The sequence below is a fragment of the Dermacentor silvarum genome, chromosome 6 (genome assembly GCF_013339745.2).
Source record: "Dermacentor silvarum isolate Dsil-2018 chromosome 6, BIME_Dsil_1.4, whole genome shotgun sequence".
Taxonomy (NCBI): Eukaryota; Metazoa; Arthropoda; class Arachnida; order Ixodida; family Ixodidae; genus Dermacentor; species Dermacentor silvarum.
The window spans coordinates 133,542,728-133,565,804 of NC_051159.1; the positions used below are offsets into that span (position 1 = coordinate 133,542,728).

The window sequence follows — 23,077 nt, forward strand, 5'->3', positions numbered from 1 at the left end:
GGGCATTGTAAACTCCCTTAAGAACCGGCCACGTAGCTATCCGAACTCCCCGAATCATCCGTCGACAAAGGATACTCTCGATAATAGCATTAGCACGTCTCGTCCGGCAGTAGTAAAGAAGGTGTGTTCTAACCTATCGTCTCTGTCATCGCGCTTCAAAAAACTTCAACTTGAAGAAAACTTGGGGAGTTGTTGCACGCACGCACACGCTCGATTTCATTACGCAGCCACAGCTGCTCACATAAGAATTCTGATTGTAAGTAACACAGCAGCTTTCTTGCAGGTTTCTGCATTACAAAGAAGCGCGATTTGACATGCACCTTCAATAGATGAAAATCTATTGAAGGTGCATCGTTCAACAGACAGCTTGTGACGCGAAACTTCAACCTTTGATAGTCGAACGAAGGGAAGTCATCTGCCTCGTTTTTCCGCAACCTAAAGTGTTGCAATTGGCGCTGAACAACATTTTCATTTAGGAAGAAATACGCCTCGGTGGGCACACAAAGGAAGTTACTAGGGTCGACTGAGTAAAAATGTCATTTTGCACACTGTTCTAACTGCTAGCGGTGACTGGTAGTGTATGTCAACGTTTCTTGGGCCCTTCTTTGCTGATTGTGAGACAGTCTGAGAAGCAATATCACGCAGTCATAATCGCGTTTACCGGTAATGTGGTGTATTCGCAGCAGCAGATCAAGCATTTGCACGGCGCTGCATGCACGTGGGTCACTGATCTTTTTCTTTTTTTTTCTTTTTCTTCCTTTACGCCGCTTCTCCTCTTCCCGCATAATGTTGCTCGTACTTCCGAATTGCAATATAGGCTTAAACAAATCTATTGTGCTTTGGTGCGTGCCATTTGGATACCAGCCGCCATGTCTAATATAGCAGCTCTGCATGAGTTCACTGAGGCGCCCGAAAGGAAACGCTGCTATAGGGGTGCCGATCGTGACGTGCGTTATTTTTTTCGTGAAGTATGCTTTATCAAAATTCTGTTGTCCTTACGGTACGCAATGTTTTCTTTTTGATTGTTGTGTTTTTATTTCTTTTGTTTTTCATGAGTCTAATTTTTGTTCCCTCAATTGTGACCAATGCCCTCCGCGGGATTTGGGGCCACAACAACAACAGCCTCTGGTTATGCCGCCGGTGCGGAGCGGGAATTTCTATCCGCAGCGTGTGGTAACAAGGAGCACTGCGCTAACGTATTGCGATCGCCTCGCTCGCAATTCTAACTAATGTCCTGTCGTATCTTGCGTTTAGTGATTTTTTGTTTGTCTGCACGATGATGCCGGAGGTTGCTTTAAAAAAAAAAGCTAAACAAAAAAGAAAACCAACTGCACTCCCATTCGCAAATCGACTCTTCTCTTCAGCCAGATGAAAAATGAAAATAATAAGAAAGAAGACGTCGAAATTGCTAGCAGTGCAGTTTTCCCATTACCGAGCCAAAAGAACGGTATACGGAAACTTCCCTCCGTGTTTGCATCAGCAACTCGCTCTCTCGTGATCTCAAAAACTCAATCTTGGCACCACCGCTCTTGCATTTCATCTCTCACACTACTGGTTTTTCCAATTTTTGTTCCCCCACCCATAATTTATTCTAATCCTTTTCGCTTTTTCGCTGAAGCCTGAGGGTATAGCAATAGACCACCTGGTTTCTTTTCCTACTAGTAAATTTTGTTATCAGCATCATCGTGATAGTCGTTATCAGAATAAACATCAACAACGTCAAAAACAACACAATATGACGACATACATTGATATTCTCCTCCTCTCTCCGTCTCCGAGTAACCCGACGTTGCCGGCTTAGCCATGGAACCGTTATGACTTCGCATCGCGCATGCACAAGTTCGCCACCGCAGACCGATGAGAGCCAATTTGCGTGCTGATGAATGGATGCGGTTGCAATTCCTGTGCCTGTCAGAAGTCGGTGCGCTGGCGTTGAGGCAGCCCGGATGGAATTACCCCCTGCGCTTATTAGACTCCGGCCCCTCTACGCTCCCGTGAGGACGGGCGAAAAAGAGCGCCGCGAAGTTCTTTACCCCCTTCCTTCTTTCCTCAAATATATATATATATATATATATATATATATATATATATATATATATATATATATATTTGCATCCACGGCCTTCATCTAACGGTATGTTTGATTTACCTACCGAAGGATAGTTAATGTGCCTGCAATGTTGGGACGCAGTAAAACATAGCTCATCCGCATCTCTTCTTCTCCTCTCCTCCACCTCCTCCTTTTCTTGCTCTTCGTTTATTCGCCCATGTAGATTCCTGTGCCCGTTAAAGAACCACAAGCGCTCAAAATTAATCTGGGGTCTCCCAATATGACGTTCCTCATAATCAGATCATAATGTTGGCAAGTAAAAGCCCTGAATTTTCATTTTTTAGTTCTATAGCACGCAATTAATCGCTTCATTGAAGCTTTCCGTCATATAGATTCGAGCACGTGCTTTGGATCTGCATAGTGTATTTTTCTTCTTTTCTTAGGCGGCGAAGACGGCGTGGAGTGCCTCACCTGGCACGAGTCCCTCTCGGCGCTGGCGTCTCCCGCGCACAGCTGTGCCTTGCTGATGGGCAAGTGCTGCTCGTACGCCTTCTTGCAGTCGGCCTCGGTCCACACGGGGATCTGGGCTTGCCGCAATACGCTGCTGCCGGCTCCGTCTGCGCGGTGTACATAAGCGCGCCCATTGTTATCGTTTGAGTAAGTGCACACATAACCACTGCGCATAACACTGCGAAGCCGGCCAAGCGATTGCGCGGTTACTGCTTGGTTACTGTACGAGCCAGTATATATATATATATATATATATATATATATATATATATATATATATATACGGTTGAAACAGCGGGCCGTTATTGAATTTCTGACTGCGGAAGGTTGTAGCTTGTGTGGAGATTTGAGGCGGTTGATTTGGGTCTTTCACAGTCCTTGCCCACCTCCGCACAGTGCTGACGTCAGCACAGGCATCCCTGTAAACTGCAGTCAGACGGCGATGAATGTTGATGGGCGTGCAACCTTCCGCAGTCAGAAATTCAGTTGCAGCCCCCTGTTTCAACCGGACGTGACCACTCAATGCCATGGATTGCTCGATTACTCTGGAACAAGAAGAGATAGGAAGGTGTGACAAGTGACATTCTATAGCTTACACATCAGTGCATTAATGATAAAGAGTTCAAAATGTTTGCAGTACTATATTGGCGAAGTAGTGGGCTTGGAGGCATTACTTTCTGAATCGCCCTCGTATATATAACGCCTGGTTACTTCAATAATTAAACGGGTGTATTGATGCTCCTACTACTGGAGGGGGACTGGTTCAAGCCTTCAGTACCATGCGAAAAAGACTTTCTGTTCACCCCAAAGATTTTAACGCAGGCTGGCATTCGAATTCGTCTTTAACTGTCTGTAATTCATCGTTAAACTGGCGATAATCTTTACTGGGCTCATTCATAAGATGGGTTAGATTAACGTCATCGTGGTCGCCTTTTTGGAGTACGATAGCACAATCGAGAAGCTGCACAAGTAAGAAACGTGACAGCACGAAACGCACGTCTTGCGCCTAGCGACAAATTGACAACTGCAATGATCCGGCGAAAAACGGTCACCGTCAAAAAAGTTGAACATTGTGCAGGTTATAGTATGACGCACTGACGTCATCGCGGCCGCCGTGTTCGAATATCAGCACGGCGAGGAGCGGCATTCGTGAGGTCCGCGTGAAAGCTATCTATAGGCAGCCTGCGTTGGCAAGATGGCGCTGTAACTATTCCATTTATCACAACAGGGTCGCCAACACCAGCCGCTAGGGTGGCGATGAAAAAAGAAAAAAAAATATTCTAAAACAAATCGACGCACCCGTGCATGGCCGGTAATTTATAGCGATGCGTTATGCTTTATTCTATACTAGTATTATCATCCACTGCTCACGGCCGGCTGATCCCGTTGATAGCGTGCGCGGACCGTCGCTCTGACCACTGACCAAGCGGGAAAAGGTATTAGCATCGGAAAGGCATCGCTACAAAATGCGGGCCCATCTTCATTCGATTAACGGCTGCACGCCAAGCTTTCCCGAGTTTAAGGTGGTGGTCCCACTACGGCGGCACGAGCCCCCCCGTTTTCAGTACTTTTGGAGTAACTGTGGCGGCTCTTTTACTTAGGATATAAAGTTGTGGTATATACCATAAAAAGCTTAATTCTTGTAGATTCCAACTATAGATAATATAAAGAAATTGAATAATGTGATTTAGAAATAAATGTTCAAGAACAAGCATGAGATACATGGTTTTTGCGAACTGTGTCTCAGTTGTGACCATATTTAGAAGAAACTACCGCACTTACTGCATTGCGGCTTGCTCTGTAGCTTTAGGACATATTTATCTAGTTCCTAGACGTAGCAAAATAATTTTGAATGTTTACTTTTGGGATAATTTGCTTTTGAAAATTGCCAAATATCGCAATTTTCTGTTGTAAACAGCCCGGCAACTACATGCTCAAGGAAGCTACATTTTGGATAAAGTAGAATTAAAAGAATTTACATTGAGGACGCAAAATTTCATTCATGTAACTTTATTAGTTTTAAAACGCAGCTTCGTAGCTTTATTACCTTCCCGCAAAAATGGGCAAAAATAAAACCAGAATTCTAAATATTGCTTAATTTCGGCCGCATTATTAGGAAAACTGATAAAGTTACATGAATGAAATTTTGCGTCCTAAATGTAAATTCTTTGAACTCTACTTTATCCAAAATGTAGCTTCCTTGAGCATGTAGTTGCCGGGCTGTTTACAACAAAATATTGCAATATTTGGCAATATTCAAAAGCAAGTTATACAAAAAGTAAAAATTCCAAAGTATTTTGCTATGTCTAGGAACTAGATAATTATGTCCTAAAGCTACAGAGCAAGCCGCAATGCAGTAAGTGCGGTAGTTTCTTCTAAATATGGTCACAACTGAGACACAGTTCGCAAAAACCATGTATCTCATGCTTGTTCTTGAACATTTATTTCTAAATCACACCAATCAGTTTCTTTATATTATATACAGTTGGAATCTACAAGAATTAAGGTTTTTATGGTTTATACGACAACTTCATATCATAAGTAGAAGAGCCGCCACGGTTGCTCCAAAAGTACTAAAAACGGGGGGCTCGTGCCGCCGGAGTGGGACCGCCACCTTAAAGGCCACGCTGCCATCCGTCGGGTTGCTCGTTCGTTCTGCGGCCCGACTATGCGTTATCATCCCACCATGGTTAGCGTAGTATACCATTTGCGCGTCTCGGGTACTCTTACCTAGTGATAAGCCATCGAAAGTATCAACCCAAATCTGAATCGCGTCCATCAAATTCTGCTTTCTCCGCTCGCTAGGATGTGTGTTGCGGCGCTGCGGTCAATCGTGGAAAGCTTCAGCGCAGGTTGCATAAAGTGGGGGCTTCATGCCCCAGTTTCCGCTAGAAGGCTGTCCCTCGATTTTAAACACAAGCTAAAAGAAAGTGTGTTCACGGTTCACCCGGCAACGTGACTTGGACTGGTAACCTCGTGACCTACCCAGATCCTTGTATACGATACTCACCAGACACTGAGCTATCTGCGTACTGTTGACGTCCGACCTTCAAGAAAAGGAGACGGACAGGCGCTGTGCAGCCCAAACAGTAACCTGCGCCCTGCCTATAGGCAAATGCATGTAAGTATTTCTCGCTGTCAGCATAATTTCGACAGTGAAGTGAAAGTGCCCGGTGAGAAGTATATCTTGCTCGTGCCCGCCGTTGGCCGCTTCGCAACGCGAGACAGATTGTGCAGTAAAGCGTGATTAGGTCGCACAAGAAAAGTGCAAGTCTTCTGTATGCCGAATTCGCAAGGCAGATTAGAACCGCTGCCACGCAGCACTATAGTTGCGAAGCAACGTTTTCTGAAATTTCTGAGCCAGTTTAGCGCTATGGAAGAACGGGAGCGCCAGCCGTGGGTTCAAACGGCATATTGGTGAGCCATTCTTGAGCCGAGATCACTCTGATAGAGCAGTGTAAATGAAGCGGGAAAGGTGAAACCGAAAATAGAACGGAAAGGACCGGAACGATTCCCTTGAGTGGCACCTGTTAGGCAAGTGCTTTTGTCGCTTCTTGCTCCTTGTGCGGGGCTTCACTTCCAATTCTGGATTTGATTTGAAAGCGTTTTTCTACGCCGTAAAGATGTGCGCACTCGTGTAGCCAGTGGGCCAATCCGAATATGCCGTTGAACTTGGCCTTCACTCGATACATTAGACAGTAGTCGTGTAGTGGGGGAACTTGACACGTGTATGCGCGCCTTTATACGATACGGAATGGAGGGAGAAAAACAAATTGGTGGTGCATTCATCCTTTAGAAATTATTGGTGACTCTAATGCTATTAGCAATCTATCTTATGAGTAACTGTCGATGATATGTTTTATATAATGATCATTATAGAAGGCGGCATATGCCCAGTGACACACACCTAGTGACCCTTGTTGGCATTAAAAAGGTTTATTGAAGAGCACCACTAAATATTCAGAGTTACATACAGAGAAACTACAGTTGGTCCGAAGGTTGGTTTTGAACACGATTCCTTAAGGGAAGGCCGATGCTCTACCCACTTGACCATGGGCTACCCAGTGACTCAAGTTGGCGGGAAAGAGGTTAGGCACGGACATACATATACAGAGATATAGATACATAGACATAGATACATAGAGACATACCGCAAACTGTGTTAAGTTCCCAACGAATGTTAATAGCATTAACAAAACAGAAAGGACACGCAGAATCTTGTCGTCAATACATGACTCGTCACATTGCTTACGCAAATGCCATGACCATCAAAGTCAAGCGATTGCGTCCAGTATTGAGCAGCCGCTGCACAAGCTAGACGCCAGCAAAGAGCAGCGAAGAACGAAGAGCGATTCCAGCAGTTGCACAGCGTTATAAACTTTTGTGCTAAGATAATACAATGATATGCACAAGCATAACACTGAGCAGATGAAGCCGCGGATAGTGGTAAGAGAGTTGGATAGGCCAGTGCGAAGTGCGAGTGGCAAGCAGCCTTGTGAACAGCGGTCAAATTCAAGAGTTTTCCTTCGTAAGAATTGTTTCATCGTTGGCCCGGTGCCTTCATTAATGTCGTGTCCGCTGCCTTGACTGGCTGGCCCTCGTTCTTACGTACAGCTCTAGCACAAGAACTGATTTGTGAATAATGGCTCAGATTCAGCACGCCTCAATTTAATCAGAAACTAAATTTTTTTTAACCCACAGCGCGCACGGATACAAATACAGCGCCAGTGATTTGCTTTTGTTCACAGTCAAAGCGATGTGTTCTGCTCGGCGGGTACCAAGGCTACGAGGAGCCATCAGCTCCAATGTACGCCGAAGAACGAAAATACTGAGCGTAAAAATGAAGTAGCTTGTCCTATGTGAATGTCAAACGATCCCGTACAAGGACTGATCATTTTCAACTCCTTAAACAAGCAAAAATTTGCAACGGAGTGGTTGTTACATGAATATTCAATATGCAGAGTTCTTTAACGCGCATACTTATCGGGGTGGACAATTGTGCCTTTGTATTGCCTGTCCACTATATTGCGGCCGCCGTTACCCGGGTATTTCTTAAATCAGCTCAGAAACGCTCTTTTTAAATTCTTTTATCACACTGATGTATGCATTGTTCTGTTATATTAGTAACCCTGTATAGTCAAATGATAACGCTGATTTGTATTCAGAGTACCGTGCATGAAGACAAAAGAAACGCAGAATGCTTTTTTTTTTTGGCAGCGTATGCAATCCGTGAAAATTGGCAGTCTCAATGGAAAATCTCAGTGAACAGCGAAGCTCACTGCCAATACGTGGTATTTTGAGTCTTCTTGGCGAGGAGAGGCAAGCGGACGCAGAAACAACGTTTACCTGCAGTTCAGTTTATTTAGCAACGTTTTGTGTACGCTTTGGGACCCACTAAAAAGGCTAGAAGAAAGCTTGCAATATTTTGCTCTCAGCGAGGGAACAGGTAGGTCGAAGCAGGGGCACATGGTGGCACACAGATTGAGCTGACGGAAAGATTACCTGTTTCGCTGCGCGTGGGCTCAGGTACGCCCCCTTGTGGCAAGCCTGGGGGAACGGTGGTAACATCAGAGGCCTCGTCACGATGGGAAACTTATTTACATCCATTACAAAATGAACAAGACTGCCCGGGTAAGCGTGAGAGCCACTGATCCATTTCATTTCGGCGTTTTGATCAAAAGCGGCGTGTGAGGGAAACTCCTAAAGGGCTGAGTTAAAAGGTATGGACTGGGGGTGTGGTGTTACTGAGGTATGCGCAGCGCAGCTGGTATGTTGCTTAAGTTACAGTCACACATAGGCCGCGGTGAATCTGTTTTCAGCACTTGACAGAAACAAGATAGCTAATAGTAGGCATCTGTATCTGTATAAATCATCCGCCGATACCTTTTTTTTGTGTGTGCTGTATTGATAGCTATGAACCAGCTAACCAAAACACGGCAGAGAGAACGACGTAAAGGAAAATTCTGGCAGAAGTGATCAATAACGATTGCCATGGACAGCGTTCTTTACAATCCGCTGGAATTCAATCAAATTGCAACTGCAGCAGGCCACATTCCGGGTTAAAGGGTGAAAGGATTGGGTCGTCGCAAAGAAGCTAACACTAAAAGGAAAGTCGAGGAGAGAGAGATAAATAACATTTATTAGTTCCGTAGGAACTAAGGCCCCAGTCCGGGTCTCCTGGTTGACTCATGCCTCCTGTCCCTGCAAATTCTTGGCGTGCTGCACCAGAAGCATGCACCATATAGTTTTTCTGACTTTCGTGGAGGAGTGGTCCACTCCTCCCAGCTGCCGGGACGCATGCTGGGTGGTAATTTCGAAAGTATTGTTTATTTGTAAGTGGAGTTTGGGCGGGGCACTGCCACAAGGTGTGCTTATTTGGCGGGTATGCTCGGCAGTGTTTACAAGTGGGGGAGCCTGGGTTACTGTTAATGTAATGCGTGTAGTGTTGTGCGAGTAATGTGTGTGTTTGCGCTTTTCGTACAACTGAGACGTCCTCTCTCGAATTCGTGTAGGATGGTGTGTTGAAAAGTGTTGGTGCTACCCTGGGAGACTTCAAAATGTACAGCCTTTCGTTTTGCCGCATCCTCTGCGCTGTTCTTGGGTTGTAAGTGTCCTCGACATGACAAAGCAATGGAGGTCCCAGATTAGCTGAGTGGGATAGCTTGTGTGCTCTTAAATTTCCTTGCAATTCTTGATGGCCTGGAACACACTGTATACGCACGTGTCGAAGGGCTTGAGCCTACACGCACATGTGGAGCTTTGTGCGTACGTGTAATGGCGGGTCATCATTTTGAATGTCTCTGCAAGCGCCTTGGCTGCCTGTTCGGATCATATTCGAGTCGGACATATGGGTCATTTTCGTTATGGCGAGTATTATCGCCAGCAATTCCGCGTCTTGAGAAGTTGGGACTCTCAAGCAACTTTCCACAAGCGTTGAGTCATGCTCCTCTACCACTGCTTTGTTGCTTTCGGCGTTATGACTGCAATCTGTATAGTACGCGCTTTTATCGTCTCTCTGCATGCTGCATCATATTTATTCTTTTTGACCAGCGTTTTTTATTCTTTTCTGGGTGCATACTTTTTGGAATGGAGTCTACATTTATCCTTGGCAAATAATCCCGTGGTGCTAATGTCGGGGGAATCGGGGGTGAGTTAGCGGTTTCCTTTCCCAGTCTGGTCAGTTTTCGTCAACCATGAAGCATTTGAAGTATTTGAAGTATTTGTATTTACAACTGAATATGCATGTCTATGTTGTCTCTTAGTGAGTTAAAGTGGCCGGTTTGCTTCAGTTTTATGGTTGAGTGTTAACTTAAGGACTCCAGGGCAAGTCTAGCACACTTGCTAATTTAGATGTCTATCCCTTTGCGTTGCGTGTAATTGGTTATCAAAGTCGAAGAGGCTCACCGGAGGAGCGTCCGGCTGGCAAATGGGCCTATAGCGTATAGAAACATGAGAGTGACGCAGTCTTTTTAACTGTAAACAAATACAAAATACAAATACAGTAGCGTCTTACATAATCCTCGAGAGCCAATAAAAGGCAAGGTGGGTAATCCTGCATCCTGTGTCTAGACAATGGCTGTCATCCAATGGCGCGAATGTGCGATTGATGTTGATCGATTTTATGGATCATTCTGAGGATGGACAGCCGAGGCGACCAATCGGTGTTTCTCGTGGTATACTCACTGAATTGCGTGGCACCCCAGCCAACGATGAAGGCGTTGTGGCCGTCCAGGGTGTTCGTGGCCAGGGGGCCGAAAGGGAGGCACACGGGCATCACGTACCGGCCCCACGTGACCGGCTTGCGCAGCACGAGCAGCGCGATGTCGTTGGCGTACGTGCGCCGGTCGTAGCGTGGGTGGCGGACCACGTCGGCCACCTCGACGTCGACGGGCGTCGTGTGGTCGTCGCTCGAGTTCAGGTCGTGGTCGCCCAGCCTCACGGTCAGCACCCGGGCGGGAAGCCTGCACGTGTCGACACTCATTCACCCAACAGCACCCGACGTATAATTTTTGATACCCTGGTACCGCGAAAAGCTTTTAGTAGCGTGTTCAGTCGGGGTTGTCTCAGCATATCCTATGCTAACTAGCAGTTTACTATACCATTTCATTTATTCGTGGATATTCGTGGCTTCGTGGCTAGAAACAAGGATGAACAAGGTGTTTTAATTTTCTTTGGCGTAAGAAGGGTGTTTGGGATTGCGGGGTTAAAAGAGGCTGTGAGTAGGTTGCTTCAATCAATGCACTTCAAGAAAGCTGTGATTTATGACTACCTCCCTGACACTGCATTCTTGTGGCAGTCTGGTTCTAACACACGCCGTCATTATCCGCTAGACAGTGAATACCATCTGGCCACTCGATCGCGTACTGAACTTACTACTTACGTGTCACCCGTCCAAGCACTAAGAAACAGACACATTGCCGCCATGTCGTCCCGTCCGATTGATGCAAATGAGAAAACACGGTAAAAAAATCAAGAGCGCCGAAATATCCATAGTACGGATCATGTTCTTCACAGATCGGTTCCCTGGCAACGAGCGACACCAGAGGCACGCAGCTTTCGGGTCTGCGTCAGTTGCTCACGGCACAGCCTTGCCTCGGCTTACATCAATCCCATCAGCACGTGCTTTTTAAAGTTCAGCACCGATAATGGCCCCATCCACGGCAGCTACGTTTCGATGAAAGCAGAATGAAGAAAAAGAAAAAAAAAGGCTGTGTATTGTGCTTTGGGAACACGTTAACGAGCTTGGAGTGGTAAAAATGAATCCAAAGCACCCCACTACGGCGTCTCACAACCCGTGTGTCGCTTTCGCTTTAGGACGGTAAATCCATTCAATCAATGACTTCATTCATATTGATGCCCGAGTTATGAGACATTGCTTCCTAGCACCTTTGTGTAGTCTGCAAAACATGGTAAGATAGAGAGTGTATAAGCAAAGAAAAGACGAGGAGATTAATTAGACAATATTTCCGGTTGGCTACCCTGGACTTAGGAAAGGGAATATGGGAGCGAAAATTAAAAAAAAAGGAAGAATGAACAATACAGTCGACTCCCGTTAAGGCGACCATTGTTAATTCGACTTATCGCTCAAATTGAACGCACTGGAATGTCCAGGCGAGAAAGCATACATTGCTGTGGAAGAAAAACTCGTTAAGTTCGAACACACGAAAGCATGCCCTTCGGTTAATTCGAACCCCACCAGCGCCCCATCATGCCCTCAGTGGTCAGTGAAAGCTTGAAAAGAGAGAAAACTCGGCAGACGACTCTATACTGCTTCCCTAGGCGATTAAATGGTGACGGCAGCAACATATCCTGCAGTGATGATGAAGACTTTCGCCGTGCGCTGGGCGATGTCTCTTTTGAGGATTTTGTCAGAGCCGACGACAGTGTTGACGTCTGTGGGCCGCTGACAAACGATGACACGTAAAGTTATTATAATACTGTGTTAAAACAGTATGTCGTACTTTAAGCAATAAAAGAGATTGGAATTAGTTCACTTTGCCGCCGTTTGTTAATTCGACCTTTCGGTTTATTTTATCAAATTTCGCGGTTCCGCAAATGTTGAACTAACGGGAGTCTATTGATTAATTAAAACTGTCGGTGTGGGGACTATCAAAGAGTCCGTGTAGGCGCCACATAGGCACACTAAGGGGCACTGTCCAATGCTTTCATTGCGTAAGAAGGTTTTTCAATATTATCGTTTATAGGACATGAGCAAGGAAAACATTTATATAAACTCTAAAACTGGTGATATGTATCGCTTTACTATACTTTTCCTCAAGCCTTGAGCATCTCATCTTTGGCAGAAATGGCACTCTTCTAAGCGAAGGTAATCTAACAAATGTTGGAGATGGTTCGGACGACCGGATATCTTAAAATGTGCCCGACTAGATGGATCATAATGCAATCAAGTGAGTGGAAAGCTGGGCCGAGTCAGAGGAGATGCTAGCGGAGGGCGAAATATACGTCTGACCTCGTAAAAGAAGTCAGAGTTAAGGAACGCACATATATAAAAAAGCCGGCACTTACTCTCGCCTGTGGCAAACGGAGTGCATGAAATTTTTTTGCCTGACACACACGCATGTACAAACACATGCATGTACACGACAAAAAAGAAAAAGAAGAGAGAAAAGAAGAAAAGAAAGAAAGAAAGAAAGAAAGAAAGAAAGAAAGAAAGAAAGAAAGAAAGAAAGAAGAAAGAAAAGACTAGAAGGTTTCCTTTAGGACAGTGGGAAATGACGGCTTTTACATCGATGATGTCGTTCCAAAGAAAGTTTAGGTAAAAAAAAAAATCTAATCTTCGCCGAGTTCTGCCCTTGAGCAGATCAGCTGCGCTTCACCCTCTCATTAAATAACAAAACTTGTGGCTGTTGGATCGATTGCTGAATGCGAAATTGATACTCGCAGTCACCCATGTACAGCGTTTTCGCGTGTAAAACTGGCACGAAAGTTTCGCAAGGGGAGATGACGGTTGTATCACAAACATTGGCATGGAATTCGGCTTCACGGTAGCGCACTCAAATAATTTGTAAGGCGCACTCAAATGTATCCTACCCATTTTATTTTGTCAGGTCACCATTTCTTCGTAGTCTCACTCTTGTATAGTCTGTTGTTGTCATAGGCGTGCGCACAGTGGGGGAGGAGGGGTGCAAATGAAGTGCACATTCGTTAGTTACCTCAAAACACTTAAAAGGTAAAAATTAAAAGCACAGTTGAAAGGCATATCTTCAAATGTTCTTTAAAACTTGGTATTGACATTCCCGCCGTAAGGTTAATTATGAAAAACATAGTTATGCGCGACTAATTACGTAATTAATCGTAAAAACATATACTGGCTGCTTCCTCACAAGACTGGTAACAGCATACAGTTGGCTTTATCCGTACAGTATGCTTGGGTTTTCGTTTTAAATTTTGCTCTGTGTTAGCTAGGACACCCGGCATGTTGAAGAACAATGAGATACAGTGCCTACGAGTTCGGTTTTCGGAAGGGGATGGTGGGAAAAGTAGAGCCCTTGAGACTACCGAGTTTCGATTAGAATGTCACTTGTAATCTTAGCATGTCAGCAAGCCAGAATTATTTTGCCTACTTCCATTGCCTTCTTTTAATGCCCTATTCCTTCACGCTGTTATATGGAGACGTTTCTGGTATAGTGATTTCCCTGTCCGTCATATTCAGGTGCGTCATTTAAGACATAACCCCTTATTTTACACCTATAGATATTTTACCCGCTTTCGTCATTTTCCGAGAAGATTTCATGTTGGTCACATTTTCATTTCTCTGCCAGTTAGATCAGTTAAATCAAAACACTCACCGAAATCATATTTATGAGGAAAGACCTCAATATTTGCTGTGCCATTTCGAACTATTATTCAATTTCTGCGTTCTAATTCATCACTTCATTGCTTTGTTAAATTTGAATTTTTTGTATTGGCGTGCTTTCAAATTTTGTCGCAATATACCATTTCTATGTGACGTAGAATTGTGTTATTAACGTTTCTGACTGCCTTCTGGCCTCTAGACACCGAGAAGCCTCTTTAACTTGGACTGTGCTATTTATTATTTGTATTTCATGCAGACATAAGGTTTATTATTATTTTGAAACCTCCTGCAGAACTTCCGAGCAGGCACTTAGTTCTGACCTTGTAACGCAGCTCGAAAGGTTCGAGATCGTACCGCGGAGATTGAAAGTGCTTCGTCTGTAGCTCGCAGAATAGCTACAGAACAACGTGCGACCAATTCTACATTTCACTGAGATGTGTAAAACGTTTGCACGGGTATAGGGGACAGAAAACATGATTTAACATCACAAGCTGGTGACATAAATCTGAAAGCCGGACTGAGTGACACTTCGTCAATGTTCTTTTTAGCTCCTAAGCACTGTGGGCTCCAGACCGTTTTCAGAAGCCAATTTCACTGGACCATGGCCGTGCTCGTCGCTGGCGCAGAGAGCAATGAGGGCTTTAAAAAAATTATGGGGTTTTACGTGCCAGAACCACGATCTGATTATGAGGCACGCCGTAGTGGGGGATTCCGGAAATTTGGACCACCTGGGGTTCTTTAACGTGCACCTAAATCTGAGTACACGGGTGTTTTCGCATTTCGCCCCCATCGAAATGCAGCCGCCGTGGCCGGGATTTGATCCCGCGACCTCGTGCTCAGCAGCCCAACACCAGCAATGAGGGCGTTGTTACAGTGGTTGAAGTAGACAGGTCTCTGCAACCGTTTATAAAAATGGTGTGCTCCTTGAAGTGTGCGCGCGACTAGTGCTCTCTCACTTTTCTTCTTTCTTTCTTTTCATCCCTATATCCCCTTCGCCCATTGCAGGGTAGCAGACCGAAAGTGCATCTGGTTAACCTACCTGCGTATCCTTGTTTCTTTTTCCCTCATCGGGAACAACTGAAAATTCTTAACTAATAGGCTCCCATAGTGGAAAAAAAAAAACGTATGTCCTCTACGACCTGAATCAACAATCATGTATGATTAAATGGGAAATTCGTATTGCTCCATATAAACCCATATGATCATATCTCATTATGGTACGGGGCTTATGAGTATTTCGGTGGAATACAGGAAGGTATTCTGTGCAGTGCTGATGCTACATCAGCTTGCACGACAGCTATAAAGCTGAGGAAATGACTTAAATCCCAAGAAATAAATGTCTGTGCGAATTCGTTGCCATCGAGAAATGAACAGAGCTGTTTTCAAATATGAAAACGTGAACATTTTTTTTCTGTTGCCTTCGGATATGTTCCTTTCTGAGCTGATAGCGACAGTTGTGGTTTTGTGCCTTGAAGAGGGTTATACGTGTAGAAATACGGTGTGAGGAGAGATGAAAGGACTGACAGATCAGCCCCTTCGCGGCATACATTGAGTGGAGTCGGGAACATTGAATATTTCTTGTCATATGCTAAGCACTTCCTGGCGAATCCTTTATTTCGACAGTGACGGATAGTCTGAAACGAAAATGCCCTTTCTCATGGGCTGTATTTCATGTACAAACGGAAATAAGGTCGTACTAGTTTCGCTTTGTAGATCGCATATTTTTGTGCATTAACGTGCGTCACAGACGCGACAGCGTACTTGTATTAAGGTCGACAAAATTCAGAGAATCTCGTTTTCTACCTTTCACATGTATCGTGCATATCACAGAAACTATCCTGTATGTACAAGCATTATGGCTGAAAGACAGAACAAAGAAAATGTTAGACTTCTTGGGGTTATCTTAGTTATTCATGATATTCTCCTTTACTAATCCTCGTTAATGTTGCTTTGCAAGACTTGTCATCACAACATGTTAAACAATGTTTTGTCTTCGGCGACACGGACACTGCTTCTAGAACGCATACAAAATTACACACGAGCAGAAGATCAATCAATCTCTGAACGAATTAGAATATACTTTTTTTATAGATTGCTGAAGCAAAACGCTGAAAATTGGTGACTGACAATTAGAAGCATCTGTGTACGATATATTTTTTAAATATTAGTCACTCACATCTCTTTTGTAATCATGTTTGCAACTCGTTCGTTTTGTAACAAATATTTGAAGAATTATTCGTATAAACGGACGACTATTGCACCTGAAGGTTGAATTTGAATGACTGTTAGCAGTACTTTTCAAAAGCCATTGTAACCAACGAGCCATCGCCCATGCAGTGTAATGAAAAAAAAAAAAAAAAACACCGCAGCTTCACTGACTTAACGTCGCGAAGACTGATGAAACAGCAGAGCTGGTGACTTCAACTTGGCTTTTACTTAGCTTGAACTTGACTCTTTTCTTAGCTTTTAACTTGGCATTTACTTAGCTTTAACTTGTCTCTAGCTTTACAGTATGGGGTAGTGGTAGTTGAAGCCACCAGCTCCCTGTTTCATGCTCGAGCAGCTTCCCGTCATCTTTCTTGCCACGCCGCTTCTTCTTCCGGAGACAGTTGCTTCTTAGTCCTCGCCATATTTGTCGCCGAACGTCGGAATGCTCTGCGCCGACACTGCACACTTTTATACTGCTCAGTAGACCCCTCACTGCTCGGTAGTGTATGACGAACATAAATGATAGGTCATGACATGAATCTCGTGACATGCGTGTCATGTAGGCCATAAAACAGCCACCTACGTCGTCGTACTCTCATGGTCGTTACGTTTACTTGGTAGGTACCAAAAGTGGCGTAGTATGACGAGAGTGTATGACGAACATAAATGATAGGTCATGACATGAATATAATGATATGTGTGTCATGTAGGTCATGAAACAGCCGCTACGTCTTGGTGCTCTCATGGTCGTTTTGTTAACTTGTTAGGTCCCAAAATTGGCATATGACAAAAGTGTATGAAGAACATAAATGATAGGGCATGACATGAATATCATGACATGTGTGTCATGAAGGTCATGAAACAGCCGCCTACGTCTTGGCGTTTGGTAAGTACCAAAATTGCCATAGTATGACAAGAGTGTATCACGAACATAAATGATAGGTCATGACATGAATGCCATGACATGCGTGTCATGTAGGTCATGAAACAGCCGCATACGTCTTGGTGCTCTCATAGTCGTTTCGTTAGCTTGGTAGGCTCCCCGCACACTACTTCGCATAACAACGAATCCCACAGGCAGTGGGATCTGCCGGCTTTTTTCTTAGCATATACTATAATGAAGTAATGCATTGTCGAAGCTGTGGTACAGGTTCACATCGATTCCATTCTAACTAGTCCAGCTTTCTACAAGACTGGCTCCATCAGCATGTAAGTTTTACGTTTTGCAACAAACTGAACTTAATTTTGTTTCATCAGGTGCTTTGCAAACGCCATTTACTAGTAATCAGGTAAGAGTGCCAGGAGTAAGCTTTGAGTAATACGAGTACCTTTGTGCAAGCTATAACCTTCTTCAAGGATTATGCTTGGACCCTTTACGTGCTACAGTAAAGACAGTCGTTGTCTTCAATGCATTGAATACCCCGCAGCTTCATTTCTCATCTTACAGAGGCATATAACTGTGGATGGAAGAAAGTATTGAAAAAAGAAAAGACACTTTACAACAGCCAGTAAATGTGATGTACATTGACTTAGATAATGATAACTCTAATGGTCTACACTTCAATGCTTTTGCTAATTGCTTTACGACAAGCGGCTAACATTTAGAGGGGTGGAAAAGGTAATAACAGCTATCGCTGCAAATTATTCTGCTCTGCAGGAATGATTTTTAGGTCAATGTTTTCTTCTGCTTTCCTCCAGAAAGACCATTGAAGAAAACCTGTCGTCACAAATGTGGGTAGCCATTTGCATAGATAACAGCTTGAACTTGGCATAACATGTTCCTTCGGGTGGCCTTTGCGATTCAGTACTGCAGCCAGCACAAGAACGGGACAAAAAACTAAGGAAACGAACGACACGGGCGCTGTTTTGCCTTATTATGTCATCACACCGACAAGCTGGACTAACAACCCTTTTGCAGTACTTTGCGATTTGTTTGTTCCTTTTGAAACTATCGATTCTGGCATACTTCAACCGGCGGGCAGCTGAGGAAGCTGACATGATGGCGCATTCTCTCGGCGGAGGCGCGGATGAAGTCAAAGCGGCTTTGAAAACGGGACGTTACGAGGTCAATGGGACGGGACTAATTCTCAAGGGTGTTTGCAGAAAATTCGATTGGAAACTTTATCGTGGCAGCGAAGGATTGTTCTCGGAATGTGACCTGCTAATCGGAAGCGTGTTTCTGCGGAGTACATGAATTACTACTCCCAGGTAATAAACAAATAAATAAATAAACAAATAAATAAAGATAGATAGATAGATAGACAGATAGATAGATAGGTGCATAGATAGATAGATAGATAGATAGATAGATAGATAGATAGATAGATAGATAGATAGATAGATAGATAGATAGATAGATAGATAGATAGATAGATAGATAGATAGATAGATAGATAGATAGATAGATAGATAGATAGATAAACAAACACTTCGTGACTATTTTTTCTATCCTACAAATGTGGTGGAGATAGCAACACTTTTGATGTTAGGCGAAGCGCACGACGGCTCCGTTGCCCTCTAAGTACCGGCGCGATCACGTCCATGACACATTTCCAACAGTTCAACCGTTTCGCAATTCACAATTCCCGGGATACTCCGGAGGTCTCCGTGTCGATGGAGGGATGCAACCGGGTGGCCACGGTTGCTGCTTTGTCCCCCGAGTATTCTAAATAACGTAGCACCATGTGAACAAGCAGCCTAGATGCTCACTAAGCCGCGTGTGGTATATATATATATATATATATATATATATATATATATTAAACAAATAAAAAAAAAAATAAAAACACAAAGGATCAGCGTGATCGGATATCATCTTTTCACCGGCTACGGCGCCCGTAATCTCACATTCACACTTGCATCGAGGCCATTTTAGCTTTGTTTTGCAAGTGTGCGAATGTACTTTCCGTCGAGAATACCGATCTTTCTGTTCGTCGAAGACTTGCAGTACTCGCAGGTTGTACTTTAATGAAAAGCAACATTTTGGCCATATAATAAACAGTGCTATCCTTCAAGCTGAAATATTGTTGGCTGAGCAGGAACTTAAATTCTTCAATCTTGCCGCAATCCGTTCATTTTTATTCGGTACTCTCCATTTTCAGCTTTAGGCTTTTTGAAATTATTAATTCATCTCAGATTAGAATAAGTGTTTACAGCTAGGCGTGTTGCACATTTAGAAATATAATTTCCGGCGCTCATTCGCCTCCGAAACCCGTGAACCGTTAACTGTCCATCAAAAAGAAAAAAAATAAACAAAATAAACAAAGAAACCTCAAACAAGCGCACTTACTGTCTTGCACGCGCGCCAACGCTGACGCAGTGGGCTGCGGTGAGCACGTGACGATCTGTGAGTAGCGCACCTCCGCAGCCGACCTTTGCTTGGGCTTCGGTCTTCAAGTAGATGGCCGCCTGCAAAGGAAGTGTTATACCAAAGCTGTGCGTTCCGTGCGCACAGCGCATGGGGTGTATGCCCTTGCTGTCCACGCTGTGTCCTACGAAAATCAGCGCGCGCGCCTATGATTGTGCTTTTAATGCACAGTGGGCAAGTACCTCTCTATTAACGCGAGTGCAAATATGCTTCTTATGGTTAGCTGTATATTTTTTCTTCTTTGCTTCTGTGGACTTCATATGCAGCTGTGTCTCTGGAATAGGTGTGCATGTTATGTGGGCAAACGGGTATAGCTTCGATTTCATTGGTAATGCGGCTCTGATGTAGCGCACCTTCCAATTCCTGAACAGTCATTAAACAATACCAGTGTATTACGAGCAAAACACGCACATTCATAATAAAAATAATGAATGAATGAATGAATCAATCAATTAATCAAAAGGCAATATGTTTGGACGTGTTGATTATTTATCGTAATACAACTAACAGTGTAGACGAGGGACAAGTCGAGACAGGACAAGCGCTAACTTTCAACAAAGGTTTTAATGAAGATCCTGAGCGCATATATATATATATATATATATATATATATATATATATATATATACCTATCTGAATCTGCAGAGATGAAGAAGGAAAGCTGGCACGTGTCGTTTATGTCAAGAATGCGAGCTCTTTCTTTGATAAAGCCACTGACGGGCAACTGACTCAATCATCTCCTGCATGTGCCATTTCCGGGAACTTCTACAATTTATCTGGTCAAGCTGTTCCCGTGGCGATACACGACAACAGTCTGATCGAAAAGAGGATGGTAAGGTGGCTGCGCGTCCCTTTTTTTACATTGGGCAGCCAGTTGGCCGCCTGTGGCAATGTTGCTGACTTTATTGTTGTGCTCTTGCACACGAACATTCAAGCACCTGCCCGTCTGACCAATGTAGTGTTTTCCACAAGAGTGTGGAATTTTGTAAACAACGCCCTTTTTGCAAGGGACGTAGGGATCTTTGTGCTTGATATTGCAGTCTGGTTTTCGCATTCTCGTGGGACAGCTCGACTTGCACAAACTCAAAAGCTAATTTGGCGCCATGAAAAACACTTTGACGCCGGAACGTTGCCTACCTTCTAAAGATTGTGAGAAACTTATGCGGGTAGGGAATCACTGCTACCTTATCTTTGTATCTTCTTAGACGACCTAGACGACACGTGGCAGTTTTTCTTCTTCCTCTCTGCAGATTCAGATGGGTATATATATATGCTCAGGATCTGCATTGAAACCTTTGTTGAAAGTTAGCGCTTGTACTGTCACGACTTGTCCCTTGTCCTTACTGCGCTGTCATTTCTATTACAATCGATCAATCAATCAATCAATCAGCTAAGTAAGTCAGCTTGCTGTTCACGTACCATCCATGGCCATGCACCGACGTCAGCCACCCGTCCTCCTACGACGCGGGAGTCGCTCACGCTGGAGAGCCCGCATCCTGCAGGTGAAACGCCACAGATGAACACGCAGGCGTCACAATCAGTTAACGTTACTTGGTTTACTTATTCCGTAATGAGACGCAGGCGTGACTATATGGCTCTTAGTCTTCGAACCGAGGCAGTTAAAGCAAACGGCGGTTGACTGACGTGTACGTATAGAACGGCACACTTGTGCACTTGTAAGGAGGATACACCGGTAAATGGGGTCAACGCGTTCGGTATATAGCCGAAAGCGTTCTGCCGGACGCACCGTGCTCACGTGCACGCCACGGACCGCGCACCGTGATTTTTCGTCGTCTTCTAATGCCGCGGATATGTGCGGCCACATCGATCTATACCGACACAGCACGCTACACGCGTAAAGCTCATGTGCGGATATTTGGTTGAATTATAGCAGCTTCACCCAATCGCTTCTTCATGACAGCGCTGCACATGTACTAGAGCGTATCAGCGAAGGGGCAAGCATTCAACAAAACGAGTAGGAAGAGATGAACCAATTCTTGCATGACTGTCTCATGCGCAATACAGGTGTTGGCCAAGAAAATGTATGCGAGGACTCCAAACTATACCGTCTTTCATTTACGCATGTACCATCACGGGCCCCTGCACCATGCAGCCGGAAATGAATTCATGTTCCCATGGACCTAGAATACATTTCCAACGATAGCAGTGTTGAAGAAGTCGCGCATCTACTCTTAGTCCCCGTTTGTTGTTCGAAGGCAATACCGAAAGAAATACAAACTAGATCAATTTACTGCACTCGAGACATGTGCTTATACAAATATGCTATTACGAATATATGTTTTTCCCGAAAAACATTTGAAACGCATAGTCTGCTTAGGGCATATTTTTGAACCCACTTCTAAAGGACGGGCAATTGAATAAGGATAGCTATGACCCTTGTGCTCCCCTCCCGGAAGTTAGAATTCCGCTCATCTTCTTTGGTGTATGTTTACAGGTAAAACTTTACAGTCGTATAAGCAAGTAACCTTGTCTTTAAAAAAAGCCCGCAGATCCCACGCCCTGTGGGAATCGATGTTATGCGAAGCAGAGTGCGGGGAGCCGACCAAGTTAACGAAACGACCATGAGAGCACAAAGACGTAGGCGCCTCTTTCATGACCTACATGACACGCATGCCATGACCTATCATTTATGTTCGAATCCATTTCAGTGGCTTTTGAGTGTTAATCTCTTTTCACTGCGTCATTGTCATTTTTGCTGAGTCATGCTGATGACTATGACTTCTACCATTATCCTTTAGTGTTCCCTTTATTTAGTACCCATGTCCGAACCCATTCCAGTTACAAACCAAGTTAACGAAACGACCATAAGAGCACCAAGACGAAGGCGGCTGTTTCATGACCTACACGACACACATGTCATGATATTCATGTCATGACATATCACTTATGTTCGTCATACACTCTTGTCATACTATGCCAATTTTGGTACCTACCAAGTTAACAAACGACCATGAGAGCACCAAGACGTAGGTGGCTAGATAGATAGATAGATAGATAGATAGATAGATAGATAGATAGATAGATAGATAGATAGATAGATAGATAGATAGATAGATAGATAGATAGATAGATAGATAGATAGATAGATAGATAGATAGATAGATAGATAGATAGATAGATAGATAGATAGATAGATAGATAGATAGATAGATAGATAGATACTGTCATAGTGGCAAATGTTCGCCAAGAAGAAGAACGTAAACTTTATTATCAAATCAATCATATTCGAGTCCGGCGTCCTTTTAGTGGGTCTGGGCACCCGCCGCGGACGCGGTTCCGAGACCTTGTCTCGAAGCGGCTTCCTCGGCTCGCTGGACGGCCCAGAGTTGTACTGTCAGGTTCGAGCTGAGCAGTGCGGTCTTCTAGTGCGAGCGGAGGCTGGCGGTGGAAGAGACGGAGGTGTCGGCACTGCCCGAATTGTTTGTTATGTCCTGACATTCCCATAACATGTGATTAAGTGTGGCAACCTCGCCGCACGATGTGCATCTGTTTGTAGTGTACATGTGTGGATACATGGCGTGAATTAGTCTGGGGTTTCTGTAAGAATCAGTTTGTAATTGCCTGTAGTGTACTGCTTGCGTCCTGTCTAACGTAACGTGAGGGA

The 23,077-nt window shown here is 44.2% G+C and overlaps 1 protein-coding gene across 1 annotated transcript in view; it reads right to left on the reverse strand.

The window, feature by feature from the left end:
• LOC119456908 (uncharacterized) overlaps positions 1-23,077 on the reverse strand; it is a 114,769-nt gene that overhangs the window by 40,039 nt on the left and 51,653 nt on the right. The window contains 5 exon segments of the mRNA XM_049669128.1: positions 2,522-2,667; positions 8,063-8,107; positions 10,244-10,521; positions 19,375-19,493; positions 20,872-21,011. Coding sequence (XP_049525085.1) covers positions 2,522-2,667; positions 8,063-8,107; positions 10,244-10,521; positions 19,375-19,493; positions 20,872-21,011 — 728 coding nt within the window.